The sequence below is a fragment of the Sardina pilchardus genome, chromosome 24, assembly GCF_963854185.1.
Source record: "Sardina pilchardus chromosome 24, fSarPil1.1, whole genome shotgun sequence".
In the NCBI taxonomy this organism is placed as follows: domain Eukaryota; kingdom Metazoa; phylum Chordata; class Actinopteri; order Clupeiformes; family Clupeidae; genus Sardina; species Sardina pilchardus.
In genome coordinates, this window is record NC_085017.1 from 26071124 (window position 1) to 26085680 (window position 14557).

A 14557-nucleotide genomic window follows, 5' to 3' on the forward strand; every position below is an offset into this window, starting at 1 on the left:
TGAATCAATTGAAGAATTATTCTCTGCCTGGTGCTGGAAGGTCTATGACTGTCATCCCCTTTTACAGACAAAGGATTGTTATAGGTTTTGATAACAGAGTTAGGTGCTGATAGTAGAGTTTCAATTTGATACAGATGTGAATGGTGTATTTCCCAGTGTTGTGTCATGTTTACTTGTGTGTAGAGTTTTGGCACAATAAGCAAAGTTTTGCCAAATGTGTTCAAGCAATGGGCAAAAACTGTAATGTACAGTACAGTATCATGAGAAAAGAGCTGCCACAGGATGATGGGAACATGTGAAAGTAACATAGAAGACAAAAGGAGTCTAATCTTTTCATAAATATTGAATCCTCATTCTCAACTTTCCGTTGGATCCCCGTTTCATTACATGCGACTTATCAGTTGAGAAAAACTGTACACACTCTTGACATGACATTAAGATACTAAAGTCATGGTGAAATATGTAACAAGGCAACAGATCAGCAATGAAGATGTTTATTGATGTCATTGATATTGACTATGGAACTATATGAACTAAGTTGTATGATGCTCTGTGATCATGAGCAAACTTTAGCTTCGCAAATAAATTTGAACTCTCTCTCACAGGCTGCATCGCACCAGCCTGCTGCACTATTGCCTTTAAAGTTCTTCTCTCCCATCCGTACACAGTCCTCTCCATCAGGATATTTATTTTTCCTCCCCTTCCAGTCATCAGGCTGTCCATAGTTCCAGAATCTGCGGAGACACAGCAAATCAGAAATCAGGACCAAATAGATCACGGAAGAGATGGCGTCAGCAGTCGAGCGGTTCTTCCTGTATGCATACTGATGGGGGTCCTCAGTTACATTGATCGTCCTCTTTATCTCAGCCACTACCAGCCGCTCAAAGCAAATTTCATGATATTGGCGACAGAGCCACTGAACGGTGGTCATTCAGGCATGACACTGTGGAGCTCTTAGGAACTGGGAGGATAGCAAAGGTATTAAACGCAGAGCTGAAGTCCAGGAAGAGTAGATAGTCTGACATAAGAGTCCTTCTTCTCCAGGTGAGTGAGTATTATATGTGGAGAGGCATCAAAACCATCTTGGTGTATAACAACGAAAACACTGAGTGGCCCACTGACCCATCTCTACCTGATGTCCTAAATACCCTCTACGCCTGTTTTGAAGAATCACAGCCTCATCCCACAGCCAGACTCATCTCTCCACCAGATGAGCCGCCCTTCACAATGACAGCAATAGAGGTGAGAAGGTCCCTCTTGAAGATTAACACCCGAAAAGCTGCGGGACCAGACAAGATCCCTGGCAGGGCCTTGAAGGACTGCACTCACCAGCTCACAAAGGTGCTGACAGACATCTTTAACATCTCACTCTTCCTGAAGGATGAACCAACTTGCCTTAATATCATCCTCAAAACACTGTTGAACAAACTGTCATTACTTGGACTAACCACAACACTCAATTACACTGTAGATCTTAGACTTTCTAACAAACAGACCCCAATCTAACAGGATCCACAACTAGACGTCTTCTACAACCACCCTCAACACCGGCGCCACCCAGGGATGTGTCCTGAGCCCCCTACTGTATACTCTGCTGACCTACGACTGCACATCTCAATGCCCAAACTAAAAAAAGCATACCTCTGCCAAGCGAAAACATAACCGCCGCAGCAGGTGCAAAAACAGAGCCTCCCTCATTATGAAGGATGACACTCATCCCGCACACAGACTGTTCAGACACATAGACTCATCCTGCCCTCCTCCCATCAGGCAGGCTAGACAGTCATCAGTTAGACCGATAAATTCATCACCTCATCATCTCTGCTCTGATCTGACCATAGACTGCTCATGACACACTGCACTTTAGTCTTTAACTTACTTATGGACTTGAGCATCTTGAACACTGATGAAATTCCCTGCACATACTGCAATGATAGATATTTCTTGGATATAATGATGATTTAATGCCTTTGCTTTGTTTAATCAACTGGGATCTGAGTACTAAATTTCGTTTCTAGATCCCAGAGAAGAGTGCCTCAGATCAGTAATTAATAGGCGTGTAAGAAAATGAGTCATATTCTGATGTTATTATATTGCATAGTAGATATATACAGTAAAATGCAGAATTAAAAGTGGAGTGAAACTTCATACGTTTTGTTTGTATTAAGAGGAGTGTTGTCCACCCATCGCCACACTCCTTCTGTCTGTCTATCATTCAGACCGATCCAGAACTTGTCATCCTTCTCTTTCATTTTTCCTTTAATTATCCCCATCAACAGTTTCTTTGAAACGGGAAAAAGCATTTAGAGTTGATTAGAGAAGATTACTCTTTTGCAGTACATGTGATAGAGTAACAATGTCTGCACCTGTTATCATTAAACATTGTTAGATATTTTGTTTTAGAGTAGAACAGTTTTAGGATGTTTTAGCAAACCTGCTCTTCTTCATCATTTATGATTGCCAGATGGCTCTTCATACGGACACATTCTTCTTGACTCTGAGTCCAGTTTAGATACTTTGTAGAGAAGACGTAGCACTGTCCTCCATGTGATTCCCAGCCATGGTTACGTTTAATAGACTTACATCCAGCTGAAGAACAAAACAGACAAAAATACTTCTGAATCTAACCTTACCATAACCCAAGAAGGACTGCTAGAATTGAATTCTGAACCTGGTGTACCCCCCCCCCCTTCCCACACACACACACACACTTTCCTACAGAAATAAAGGCAAGATGTTCTCACCAACAACACGAGCAGTGATGCCCACAGTTAGGAGAAGGAGGCCAGGAATCAGCACTGGCAATATCAACTTGACCTTTGACCTGGCACTATGGATACAGCAAAACTTTCCTATTTTCAAAAGAAACACAAAAAACATTTGAATTTAAATGTGAAGATCTAGTTTCTATATATCAATGGGGAAATAGATGCACACATTCTGTATTTACTGTCCTTTGGGGAGGGAGACTTGTAGCTTAGTTTACTCTTCTCTTTCATCAAGTTAGCCAACCTCAGCCGATGCCTTAGCATTCTCAGGAAATCCAGTGATCTAAATCATTCACCAATACAATCAGCACTAGCCAACAGGAAGTCTGTGTGCACTGTAAAACGGTTCCTTCTAAAGGCCCAATCACATTGCACACGACTTGCGCTGCACTTGCTTGAGGTAACAATTGTTGTTGTGGTTACCACTGGGCTCCGCGCAAAAGACCATTGACTTACAGCACAGTGCAGCTATACTGAGCGCAGCGGCAGACCAGTTCTTGCACGCTCAAACCATTGAAAGTAATGGGTTTCATAGCGCATGCCGTGTGCAATATGATGGGGGCCTTAACGCATCTCTCTGCTACACCAGACGCAGACTTCTACGCTCCCTCCTCCACCCCTTCAGCCACCACAGTACGCCAACTTCATCATCATTCCCTTCAGCCTCTGCCAGTTGGTCCCTGTCTCGAAGTACGGGGGTAGGCTCCTCGCCCGTGCCTTCTTCTGGCAGGAATAGAGATCTGCTTACGCCAAAGACTGTTAAGCTTACTCTAATGACTGTTACACTCATGTTTATACTGGTCAATGTTCAGTGTCTAAGCTACTGTACACTCAGTAAATTTGTCGGTCAATCCTGTTCAGTCTACTTAGTCTTTCTGGTGGATAAAAGCACTGAACATTACATTTTGGGATCTTTTCCACGTCCCCATATGTGAGTTGTGCCGTACTCCATTCCCTCGGAGAGATTTCATACAAATCAGACGTTCTCTTTTGGTCACTTTGTGAGTCACAGCTCTCATACAGATACAGTATGTGGATGTGGAGAATGTGAAGAGCTCCCCCTAAACTACTTCTGTAGCCCAATCAGCTTAACAAATCTGCTTTATGTCTAAGACATAAAAAATGGCCAAGACATCACCATATCATGTGTAAGTTTACACCTTTCTAGGTGGTTTTAATAGCTTCAACAATCCATCAGTGTGAACAGCACTGCTTTGACAAAGCCCAAAGCTTTGTGCAAAGCATACAAATTCGTGGAAGATGAAAACTGTGGAGGACAGAAGGAGGCTAGTTACAGTAGATATGTGCTGAAGAATGAACTGTAGACACAACCTTAGACACAAAGGCAGGGTTTGTTCCCAGAAGCACCTAAGAATTATCTGCAGTAAACTGGGTGCACGGGGCTCACTGAACGTGTGTGCAGTTCAGTCTCTCTTTCAGCTGTTAGAGCTAAAAGCAAAACCACATTATGCTCTTTATGTAATGTAATTTAAAATCTTAGCACTCTAAGACCTGAGGAGTTATTTGAAGATAGGATCACAACAAGTAAAAACAAAAAAGAATCCAGCGAAAAAGAAAGAAAAACAGAAAAACTTGACATATACTGTACATCTGCGGCCAATGTGTAATGCAATAGCATTTGTTTGTGTTTACATTTACTGTATGTTTAAATTTATTAACAGATGCTTTTGTGCAAAAAGAATCTCCCTCATCTCGAAAATATCTCCTGCGCCCCTCAATCTGATAATCCAGTCACGGGCAAACCTGTTAATAATCCTACAGATAAAATTATTTATTGATCATTCACAAAGAAAATTGGTGTTCTTAAAGGTTGGATATTTTCTATTTTTTTTTACTTAAGGCATTAAGATCAATTTCCAAAAGATGATTTAATATTCCTCTTTTTAGTCAATTTAAGCATGGGTTCAAATACTTATCCTCACTGTATGTCATCTGGTGTAATTGATACGATTATCAATTAGTTACATACAGACCCATTTGATAGACATTTGTAGCGTGCAATAAATGGCTCTGGGCCACGCTTCAAATATGAGAAAATGTATGTCTGGTTCCTCATCTCCACCGCTATACTACCACAGCAGAGTAATAATATTTTGAGCGGTGTTGTTCCTTCAGTTCCCTGGTGAAGAGAAGCTCACCTGCTGTCTGCTGCTCCTCATCCTGGTCATCAGTCCTGTGCTGGTGCATCCTGGTCAGACGAGAAGGGCCTGAGCTCTGCTGCATGTTCGCTTGAATTCTTGACCGACTGAAATAGAGCTGAGAATCTGATGCCCATTTGGGATAACTTCCTCCATCTGCGGTTTGTCTTGTGAAATGTCCTTCGCAAGTTAGCCTACGTACTTTCACTTCTCATTTTGCCCAAAGATGGACTAAAGAACAGAACAGTCATCAAGATACAAACAAGACACCATTATATATGGCACCACTGGATGATCTCATTTCCCAAATTTCCCCTCTATTTCCAGTAGGCCTACTCTATTTTTCCTGACTCCTCAGAAACTATAAGTCTGATGAGCTGACACTTTAACAGCTTCAGAGCTTCAGTCATCTACTCGTCTGCTATACTGTATGTGGGGATATTGATGTGATCCTAATGGAAATTGGCAATTTGGCAAATTGGAAACGTTAGTCACTTCATTGTGCATGTGTGTGGGCGTGTTTGTGCTTGTGTGTGTGTGTGTGTGTGTGTCTGTGTGTGTGTCTGTGCTTGTGTGTGTGTGTGTGTGTGTGTGTGTGTGTGTGTGTGTGTGTGTGTGTGTGTGTGTGTGCGTGTATTCCTGCAGGTGTGTGTGTGTGTGTGTGACAGTAGCATCGAGCAACCAGAGCAACCCTTTGCTTAATACCACCATCTACAGGCCGATGGGTGTACAGTCACTAAATGTACACATAAATTCATTTATTTTATAGCCCCCCATGGATGAAATTCCACAAAACTTGGCATACTCCCAGAGGATGTCAGGTTAATCATACACATTTGGTGCAGTTCATAACATTTCTTCTGAAGATTAAAGCAATATAATATTGCATTTTCATTTTTTACCACAGGGGTGCAAATCACAACATACCATAAACATTTCGTCATCCTCTGAGCCACGGTTCAGGTAATACTGAATTTTTTGGGTTGGGGGGGCTACATGCCCACCAAGTGTCATGTGCCCCAGTGTTACAGTGTCCCGGGAATCGTTGACCAAAAATTCAGGAAGCAGACAACGGTAGAAAGAAACGTTGACAATCACGATAATAAACAAATACTTTTATATGCAAACCATAACTCACAAGAAACGCTTTTAACTAAGTGCATGTTGAACAGATATGCCTTGAAACACCTCTTTAAAGGAACACTTAACCGTTTTTTCATATTAAACTATGTTATTCCCTTAATGATATACTTACAGTAGCTAACCCAATGCATTCATTAGGATCCAAACAGAGATGAAGCTAGAAGCGACCAAACACCTCTATGTATTTCCCTATTAAATAGTTACACGAGTAGTCACAGTATCCCTTTTACCTGCTTAGAAATGCACCACGTTTTATTTTGTCTCACCATACTTGGTCGTGTGACTACTCGTGTAACTGTATTTTAATAGGGAAAACATGGAGATGTTTGGTCGCTTCTAACTTCATCTCTGTTTGGATCCTAATGAATGCATTGGGCTAGCTAAGTGCTATCAAAGTTGCGCTGGGTGCCAGAACCAGTGAGTGCACACATTGAAACGTGAGAGGTATGTATCAACTCGTCTTAGTTAAAGGTGACATAGAATGGAAATAATTTTTTTCTTGGTTTTCATGAATTAGGAGAGGTTGTGCATAAACAAAGAGCTATTATGAACATAAGGCATGGTTGTGCCCTCCTTCATATGAAAATCTTGAGCTTAGAAATAGACATTAAAAAATGGGCAAATTAGAAAAGAGCCTGCTTGTGATGTCAGACATCGCAAAGCATTGAAGTTCAATTGGGGTTGCCAAAGAGGGCACCATTTAGTCAAACAGACCATTCCAATACCCAGCCTAAATATATGGTTTTAATTAGGCTAGTTAAAATTGTTATTGAGTTTATTTTTTTTAAATCAAAGTTATACTATTTTAACATCAGAGAACACAGTGCAATACTCCATTCATCCATTCTATGTCCTCTTTAAGGAAATAACGGTGAAGTGTTCCTTTAAAGACTCAACACTACCACATAGGAACGGAGAGCACTGAGCAACTCATTTCTCCAACAAGGAACCACTGAGGATGGCTGGTCACAACATCACAACATCAGAAGACTGCTGTTTGCTCTGTGATCATGATGAGCAAACTTTAGCTTCACAAATATATTTGAACTTTCTCTCACATGCTGCATCCATCCAGCCTGCTGCACTATTGCCATTAAAGTTCTTTTCTCCCATCCGTGCACAGTCCTCTCCATCAGGATATACATGTTTTTCTCCATCCCCTGGCCAGTTATCAGGCTCAGTAACAGTTGTTCTTCGCCAGAATCTGTGGAGAAACAGCAAATCAGAAATCAGGACTGACCGAAAAGTGCTTCTTCTCAATTAACCATCATCACTTTAAAGCTGAGATCATTCACTGAGTGAGTGCTATGGATCATGGATGGAGTTAGCAGTCGAGCGTTTTTTCCTGTATGCATACTGATGGGGGTCCACAGTTACATTGATCGTCCTCTTTATCTCAGCCATTATAAGCCGCTCAAAGCATTTCATGATATTGGCGTCAGAGCCACTGAATGGTGGTCATTCAGGCATGACACTGCAGCTCTTAGGAACTGGGATGATAGTAGAAGTTCTATAGCCTGGCATAGCCTTCCGTAAGCTTCCGCTCAATTTTCATTTCCCTTCACCATTACGTCTGGGTCTGATCCCATTGAACTCAATTTCTCGGGATGCATTCCATACGGACCAATCAGCGAATGTTAACGATGACGTCAAGCATATGCACGTTGTAGTCTCTGTGGCTGTCACGACCAAATTAGCGAATGGGTAAAATCAGGCCCAATCGTTTCAAACTTCAACAGAGTTCACGCCTCCTGCCTGAAATCGATTCTGAATGGTGTGGGTCCAGACCCTCTTTACAATAGTACAAGGGTTTGGTATGACCAGGCTAGAAGTCCTAAGGCACGTTGGTATAACTATCTGGAGAGTGAGATGTTAAAGATGTCTGTCAGCACCTCTGTGAGCTGGTGAGTGCAGTCCTTCAAGGCCCTGCCAGGGATCTTGTCTGGTCCCGCAGCTTTTCGGGTGTTAATCTTCAAGAGGGACCTTCTCACCTCTATTGCTGTCATTGTGAATGGCGGCTCATCTGGTGGAGGGATGAGTCTGGCTGTGGGAAACGGCTGCGATTCTTCAAATCGGGTGTAGAAGTTATTTAGGAAATCAAGTAGGGACGGGTCAGTGGGACACATGTTTTTGTTGTTGCTTTTGATGCCTCTCCACATACTCACTCACCTGGAGAAGGACTCTTCCTGTACTTAAGCTCTGTGTTTAATACAGTACTATCATCCCTTAATGCTGTTGAATTACTTGGGCATTACTTGGACTAATCACAACACTCTGCAATTGGATCTTAGACTTTATAACAAACAAACCCCATCTATCGTCTACAACAAGACATCTTCTACAATCATCCTCAACACCGGTGTCCCCCCAGGGATGTGTCCTGAGCCCCCTACTGTATACTCTGCTGACCTACGACTGCACATCTCAATACCCAAATAACCAAGTGCTGAAATTTGTAGATGATGCAGTGGTAGTAGGACTTGTCACTGAAAACAACAAGTCGGCATACAGAAAGGAAGTGGCTACACTGGAGACTGGTGCAACAATAACAACCTTCTGCTAAATGTCAAATGAAGGAGATGGTTGTAGACATCAGGCAGAGAGGATCACCACCCCCTTTCCACATTGACAGTGCAGAGGTTGAAGCTGTCTCTTTCTTCAAATATCTGTGGTTGCACATCTGAAATGTAATGGAATGGAGATACAACACAACATGCCTCGTTCGGAAAGCCCATCAGCACCTTGATTTCTCACAGGTGTGAGATGGGGAGCATCCTCTCCTCCTTTATCACGCTGTTCTGCTGCAGACAGGAAGACACTGCAGCAGGTTGAGCTGGCTCAGCAGACCAGCGGCTGCATCCTACCCAGCATTGAGGGCATATACACCAGCAGGTGCAAAAACAGAGCCTCCCTCATGATGAAGGATGCCACTCATCCTGCACACAGACTGTGTGCCCCCCTCCCATCAGGCAAGAGGCTACGCGGCATGAAAGACAACCACACTGAGGAACAGTTTCTTCCCATTTGCTGTTAGACTGATAAATTCATAAATTCATCTCACAGACTGCTCCCGACCATAGACTGTGTAGAATATATATTCATCTAATTTAGACAAGATATCTGCAACAACTAACAATGATGTCTCTTACAAATAACTACACAATGTATGACTGTCAATATTGATTTAATCAGACTGTGATAACATATAGCCTAATAATAACAGCAACACTGTTTAGTCTAAGGGGGTGAGATGCCATGGTTGTGTCTGCAACAAGAGCTGTCAATCAGAGGTGTAACCATGCACTTTTTAGATTAGTTAAAATAACATAAAAAATAATTCTCTGAACATTTTTTTTGTGTGTATCCTTGAAAATGGCCAAACTAGCTATAGGGGAGAAAAGTGACACGGAAAGTTGCCTACTTGACCATTGAAATAATGTACATGGGGATGGGCAGAGTTACACATTATACTGCAGCCAGCCACCAGGGAGCTCTGTTATACCACCGGCATCATTTCAATGGATGTCCAGTTATATACTGACATCCCAGGGAAGAGTGCTTCATATCAGTAATTAATTTGTGCAAGAAAATTATGCTTATTTGGATGCTATTGTATTGCATAATAGATTACAGTAAAATGTACAATAAAAAGTTGAGTGAAACTTCATACGTTTGGTTTGCATTAAGAGGAGTGTTGTCCACCCATCGCCACACTCCTTCTGTCTGTCTATCATTCAGACCGATCCAGAACAGGTCCTCCGTCCCATTCATTTTTCCTTTGATTATCCCCATCAACAGTTTCTTTGAAACAGGAGAAAGCATTTAGAGTTGATTAAGATTACTCTTTTGCCCAGTACCTGTGATGGAGTAACAATGTCTGCACCTGTCATTATTAAACATGATTCATGTGAGATATAATTCCTCTTAACAAATAAAACATAAGCTAAGCTGAAGTGGTATCCAGTAGAGTAGAGAAAGAGATTTTTAGTTTGAGGATGTTTTAGCAAACCTGTTCTGCTTCATCATTAATGATAGCCAGATGGCTCTTCTTCTTCTGACATTCTTCTTCACTCTCTGTCCAGTTTAGTGTCTCATTAGAGAGGAAGTAGCAGTGTCCGCCTAGTAGTTCCCAGCCTTGGTCACATCCAGCAGGCTGACATCTAACTGAAGAACAAAACAAAACAAAATGCTGAGTCTAACTTTACTTACCCGAGAAGAACCACTAGAATTGTATCCAGAATCACAACGTCCCTACTCTCTGTTAGGCTTTTATAAAACTGTCTGAAAAGCCCACCAGTGGGAGTTGTAGGATTCCTTGATGTTGAATATGTTGTACTTTGTGTTGTGTGTTCACTGTCCAGTGTTGTATGTCGCTTGTTTCCACCATTTGTCGTTGTGTTTGGAGAATAATCTAAAAAAAGGAGGGCAACCATCATAAAGTTCATAGCAGACCTCCACAACTTCATGAAATTTAAGACCTGTCCCTCAGGTCTACTCTTCTGTGTTCTAACCTCTAATTTGAGCAGGTCACTAAAGGTGCAGCCAGTGATTGTGCGCAAATTAAAGCCTATAACTTTTTTGTCGCATTTAGCAATCAGATCTCCTCACAATCTGCTAGCTGGCCATTTAAGAAGTACTATTAAGAAAATCCTGTCTCTGTAGGCAGTTTGGGCTCCGAAAACTGGAAACCAACAAAGTGTAGGAAGCCTGTTCCCCAAACAAAAACGAAACCCTGCATGGGAATACTGAAGGGAGGCGTGAGCAACCTCTTTTGTGTGTTTAATTTGGTTCTTGGTAATATAATGTACATTGCTTTGGACAAAAATGTCTTCTAGTAATTGAAAAAATATATATACATATAAACAAATGTGACTTCCGCCACCATCGCTAACTGCATCTTTAAATATCAATATTTGATCTTGTTATGCACATGAATACATGTGGACACTAAAGACATGTGGAGACTGAACAAACTGTAACAGTCTGTGCTGCTGTATCGAGTCTATCCTTGCTATAACCCGAGAAGGACTGCTATTGCATTCAAATGTTTGCAACGTCCCTGTCTGTTAGTCTTTTACAAAACAGAATCTGAAAAGCCCACCTGCAAGAGTTGTGTCTTCTTTTTCTTGAAAATAATCTGAAAAAAGGAGGGCAAACATATAATCACAAAGTTCACAGCAGACTTGTGAAGAGTCCTGTGCCCACCTCCACAATTTCATAAAATGAAGGCGTGTCCCTCACATGTACTCCTCTGCTCTAACTATGATGCTCATGTTTCAGGACAACCTTCTGTCCAGATGTTAGACTACATTATTATCATCTTCTCCCCAAACATGGGAGCAACCAGTATGGTGATATAGGCCTATAGCTGATCTGAGTGTGTCCCTGATGCTCCTGATGACCCCAGTGACTTACAGTATACACCCAGACCGATGGCCGTTGCCAGGATAAGAATGCAGAACACCACCACAGCCAATAGGCCGCACCTCTTGATGCCCTTTGACCCTTTGGCGGAAGAGTCTGCAGGCGCAGCTGCTGTATAAAGTTAGAGGATAAAGCAGATGTAAGGAGACAAACAAACCACAAGGTATATCATTTTGTATAAAGATGTGAATATATACTGTGTGTGTGTGTGTGTGTGTGTGTGTGCCTGAGTTTATCTATTCTTCAGATGACTATACCTAATTAATTTGATGATACAACATTTCACCGATAAAAGCATACCTCAATTTTGTAATTTTTTAAAAAGCGTACTTCAGTTTTAAATTCTTGTCGAGTCATTTTAAACTCTGTCCTAAGATCACACATATTTAAAGGTTTCACATAGCATGTTTGTATGTAGCCCAATTGAAATAACGACTTCCTCATTCTCCAACCAGCACTTTAATGTGTACATCTATCATCTGTCATAGTGCTGTTAAAGCTACTAAATGTGAATGACCACACATTACTATATTGGGATATAGTAACCATTTTTTCTACAGTTTAGACAGGAGTTTAAGCAAAGCATTAATAAAGACCCCTCCCGCACAAACGCATCTCTTACATGTAGGATTGTCTGGTTGATTTGTGTTATCAGCCGTATGGACCACAGGAGCATACACCACATCATCCTCCGGTGGCTCAGGTGAGACTGGAAAGAGAATTACTTTAAGATGTTTTGGTAAGACTATATTTGGTATTACTGTAAGAATAAATAGCTATTCTGCGGGGGGTAGATGTTTGCAGACAACTCAACAATGTGGTATGCTTATATTAGATAGATAGAGATAGATAGATACTTTATTGATCCCCAAGGGGAAATTCAAGAAAAAAATACAGATATTAAATATTAAAAGAACAGTTAGGGATTTTACTCAATTTTTTTTTTTTTTTTTATCACATTCAGCAATCATCTCGTCACGACTACTTTTGTAGGTTACTGTCTTCTTCACCAATAGGCAATACAGCACTTTCTCTAAATGTGACTGAAAAAGATCCATACAAATAGCAACTGAGAACAGACATGGTATCTCATAGGGATAATGAATGATTGCTGATTGAAGAATTGAAGGAGATTCACACATTGACCAACACATTCATCATTTTGCAAGCAATGTTGATAGCTGTAAATAAATGTTTTAGTATTTTACACTTTAGTCTTACTTCCAAAACATTCAACATCAAAATTGAAGTTTCTTTCATTGTCACACCTTACATGTGAGTGAGTAAATGAGAGAGAGAGAGAGAGAGAATAGGTGTACAGTATGTGATCACAGAGAGAGAGAGAGAGAGAGAGAGAGAGAGAGAGAGAGAGAAAAAAGAGAATACGTGTATGTGATCACAGAGAAACATAACAGTCTGGTTGCCTGATATCAAAAGGTGTTACTGAGTCTGCAGGTCTGGGCCTTGTGGCTGCGATACATTTAGTCAGACATCAGCAGCTGAAACATGTTTATGGAATTTGGTAGGCACTTTTGTAAAAAGGGACATTCAAATAAAAAACAATACAATAGTTAAACATAAACAGTGAGCAAATTAAAATGTTGGTAAGTAAGAAGAATAGCAATAACAATCAATAATGTCACTTCAATCAATAGCCTAATGAAAATAAACAAATTCTATAATATACAAAGCATAACTCATAAGAAACACTTAAGAACGTGTATGTTGAACAGATATGCCTTTAGACCCCTCTTGAAAGACTCAAAACTATCACAAGAAAGGAGAGCACTGAGCAACTAATTTCACCAACAAGAAACCATTGAGGAGAAGAGTCTTGAATTTGACCAAGCGTTTATAGCTGGTCGACACTTGTGTCATCTGAAGACAGCAGTGGGCGGTTGGGGATGTACAGGTTGATCATAGAATTAAGATAACAGGGAGCGGATCCAATAAATGTCACTATAGGCCAAAGTGAGAGATTTAAATCTAATTTTGGCTACTATGGGAGCCAATGGAGAGTAACTTGGAGAGGAGTTACATGTGTCCTCTTTGGCTGCTGCAGCATTCTGAATCAGTTGTAAAGATCTGCACAAGCAGGTTACATGCCAACAAATAATTTAACAATACTCTGACTGGTGCTTTACTCAGATTGTTTTGCACACGTAACCGCACAGCCTGATAAGATGGTACAGTTGTGGTCATAGTTTACATACACATGCAGGTATGAAGAATACATGGAGGGCAGAACTGGTAATTGCTGAAATATGAATTGAAAATGCTAGCCTAAGCTGTGACACAAATTATCAGCAGGAGTAGAGGATCCCTCAGATCCCATATATGTCTTAGAACCATTTAGAAATTCTCCTCCAAAGGCAAAGCTTAGAAGCTTCATGTCCAAACAGTCTGTGTGATTAGAGATTATTTATAGGCCAAAAACAACCAACGTAGGCCTACCAACATCCCGCACAACTTTGTAATAGCGTACACTCCATTCAGTTAAACTGTGTCACTCTGTTCCACAATGTGCACTAATACAATCAACATGATGTTAAATGTTAATAAAGTTAAATGGAACTGTGCTGTACATGATAGAACAACCAGAAATGACAGAAATGAATATTTAATATCAACCATGCACTGTCACAAAAGACATAATACACTCTCAGAAATGGAAGTACCAGTGTGTACCTAAATCGGTACAAATGCTTGTCGCTGGGGCAGTACCCTTTTGAAGTACAATAATGTACCCCTAATGCAGGTACTGTTTGGTACCCTAGCCATTTGTACCCATCAAGGTACACTTGTGTACCTGCAATGACCGAAATGTACCTGTGTATATCATTACAGCATAGCAGCCTTAAAAGGTACTAATCTGTACTTTAAGGGTACAACCCCAGTGAAAATTTAAGGTGGTATAATTGAAATGTATTCACACAACCAATAAGTAAATTAAAATGTTTATTCTGAGAGAAAAATCACTTTGTGATATTACACACAATACTCCACATGAATACAGGTACATAAAAGTTAACATGTTCATATTAAAAACACATTCATATCAAA

The 14557-nt window shown here is 40.8% G+C and overlaps 1 protein-coding gene across 1 annotated transcript; it reads right to left on the reverse strand.

Moving 5' to 3' along the window:
* Positions 1 to 476: 476 nt before the first annotated feature.
* Positions 477 to 5023, reverse strand: LOC134072952 (galactose-specific lectin nattectin-like). Its single transcript, XM_062529845.1, has 5 exons — positions 4928 to 5023; positions 2745 to 2852; positions 2435 to 2589; positions 2152 to 2282; positions 477 to 734 (listed from the first exon to the last, which is right to left on the reverse strand). Exons 1-5 carry the CDS (start codon positions 5010 to 5012, stop codon positions 557 to 559), a joined length of 657 nt encoding a protein of 218 aa, XP_062385829.1. The 5' UTR covers positions 5013 to 5023; the 3' UTR covers positions 477 to 556.
* Between the last annotated feature and the right edge of the window lie 9534 nt (positions 5024 to 14557).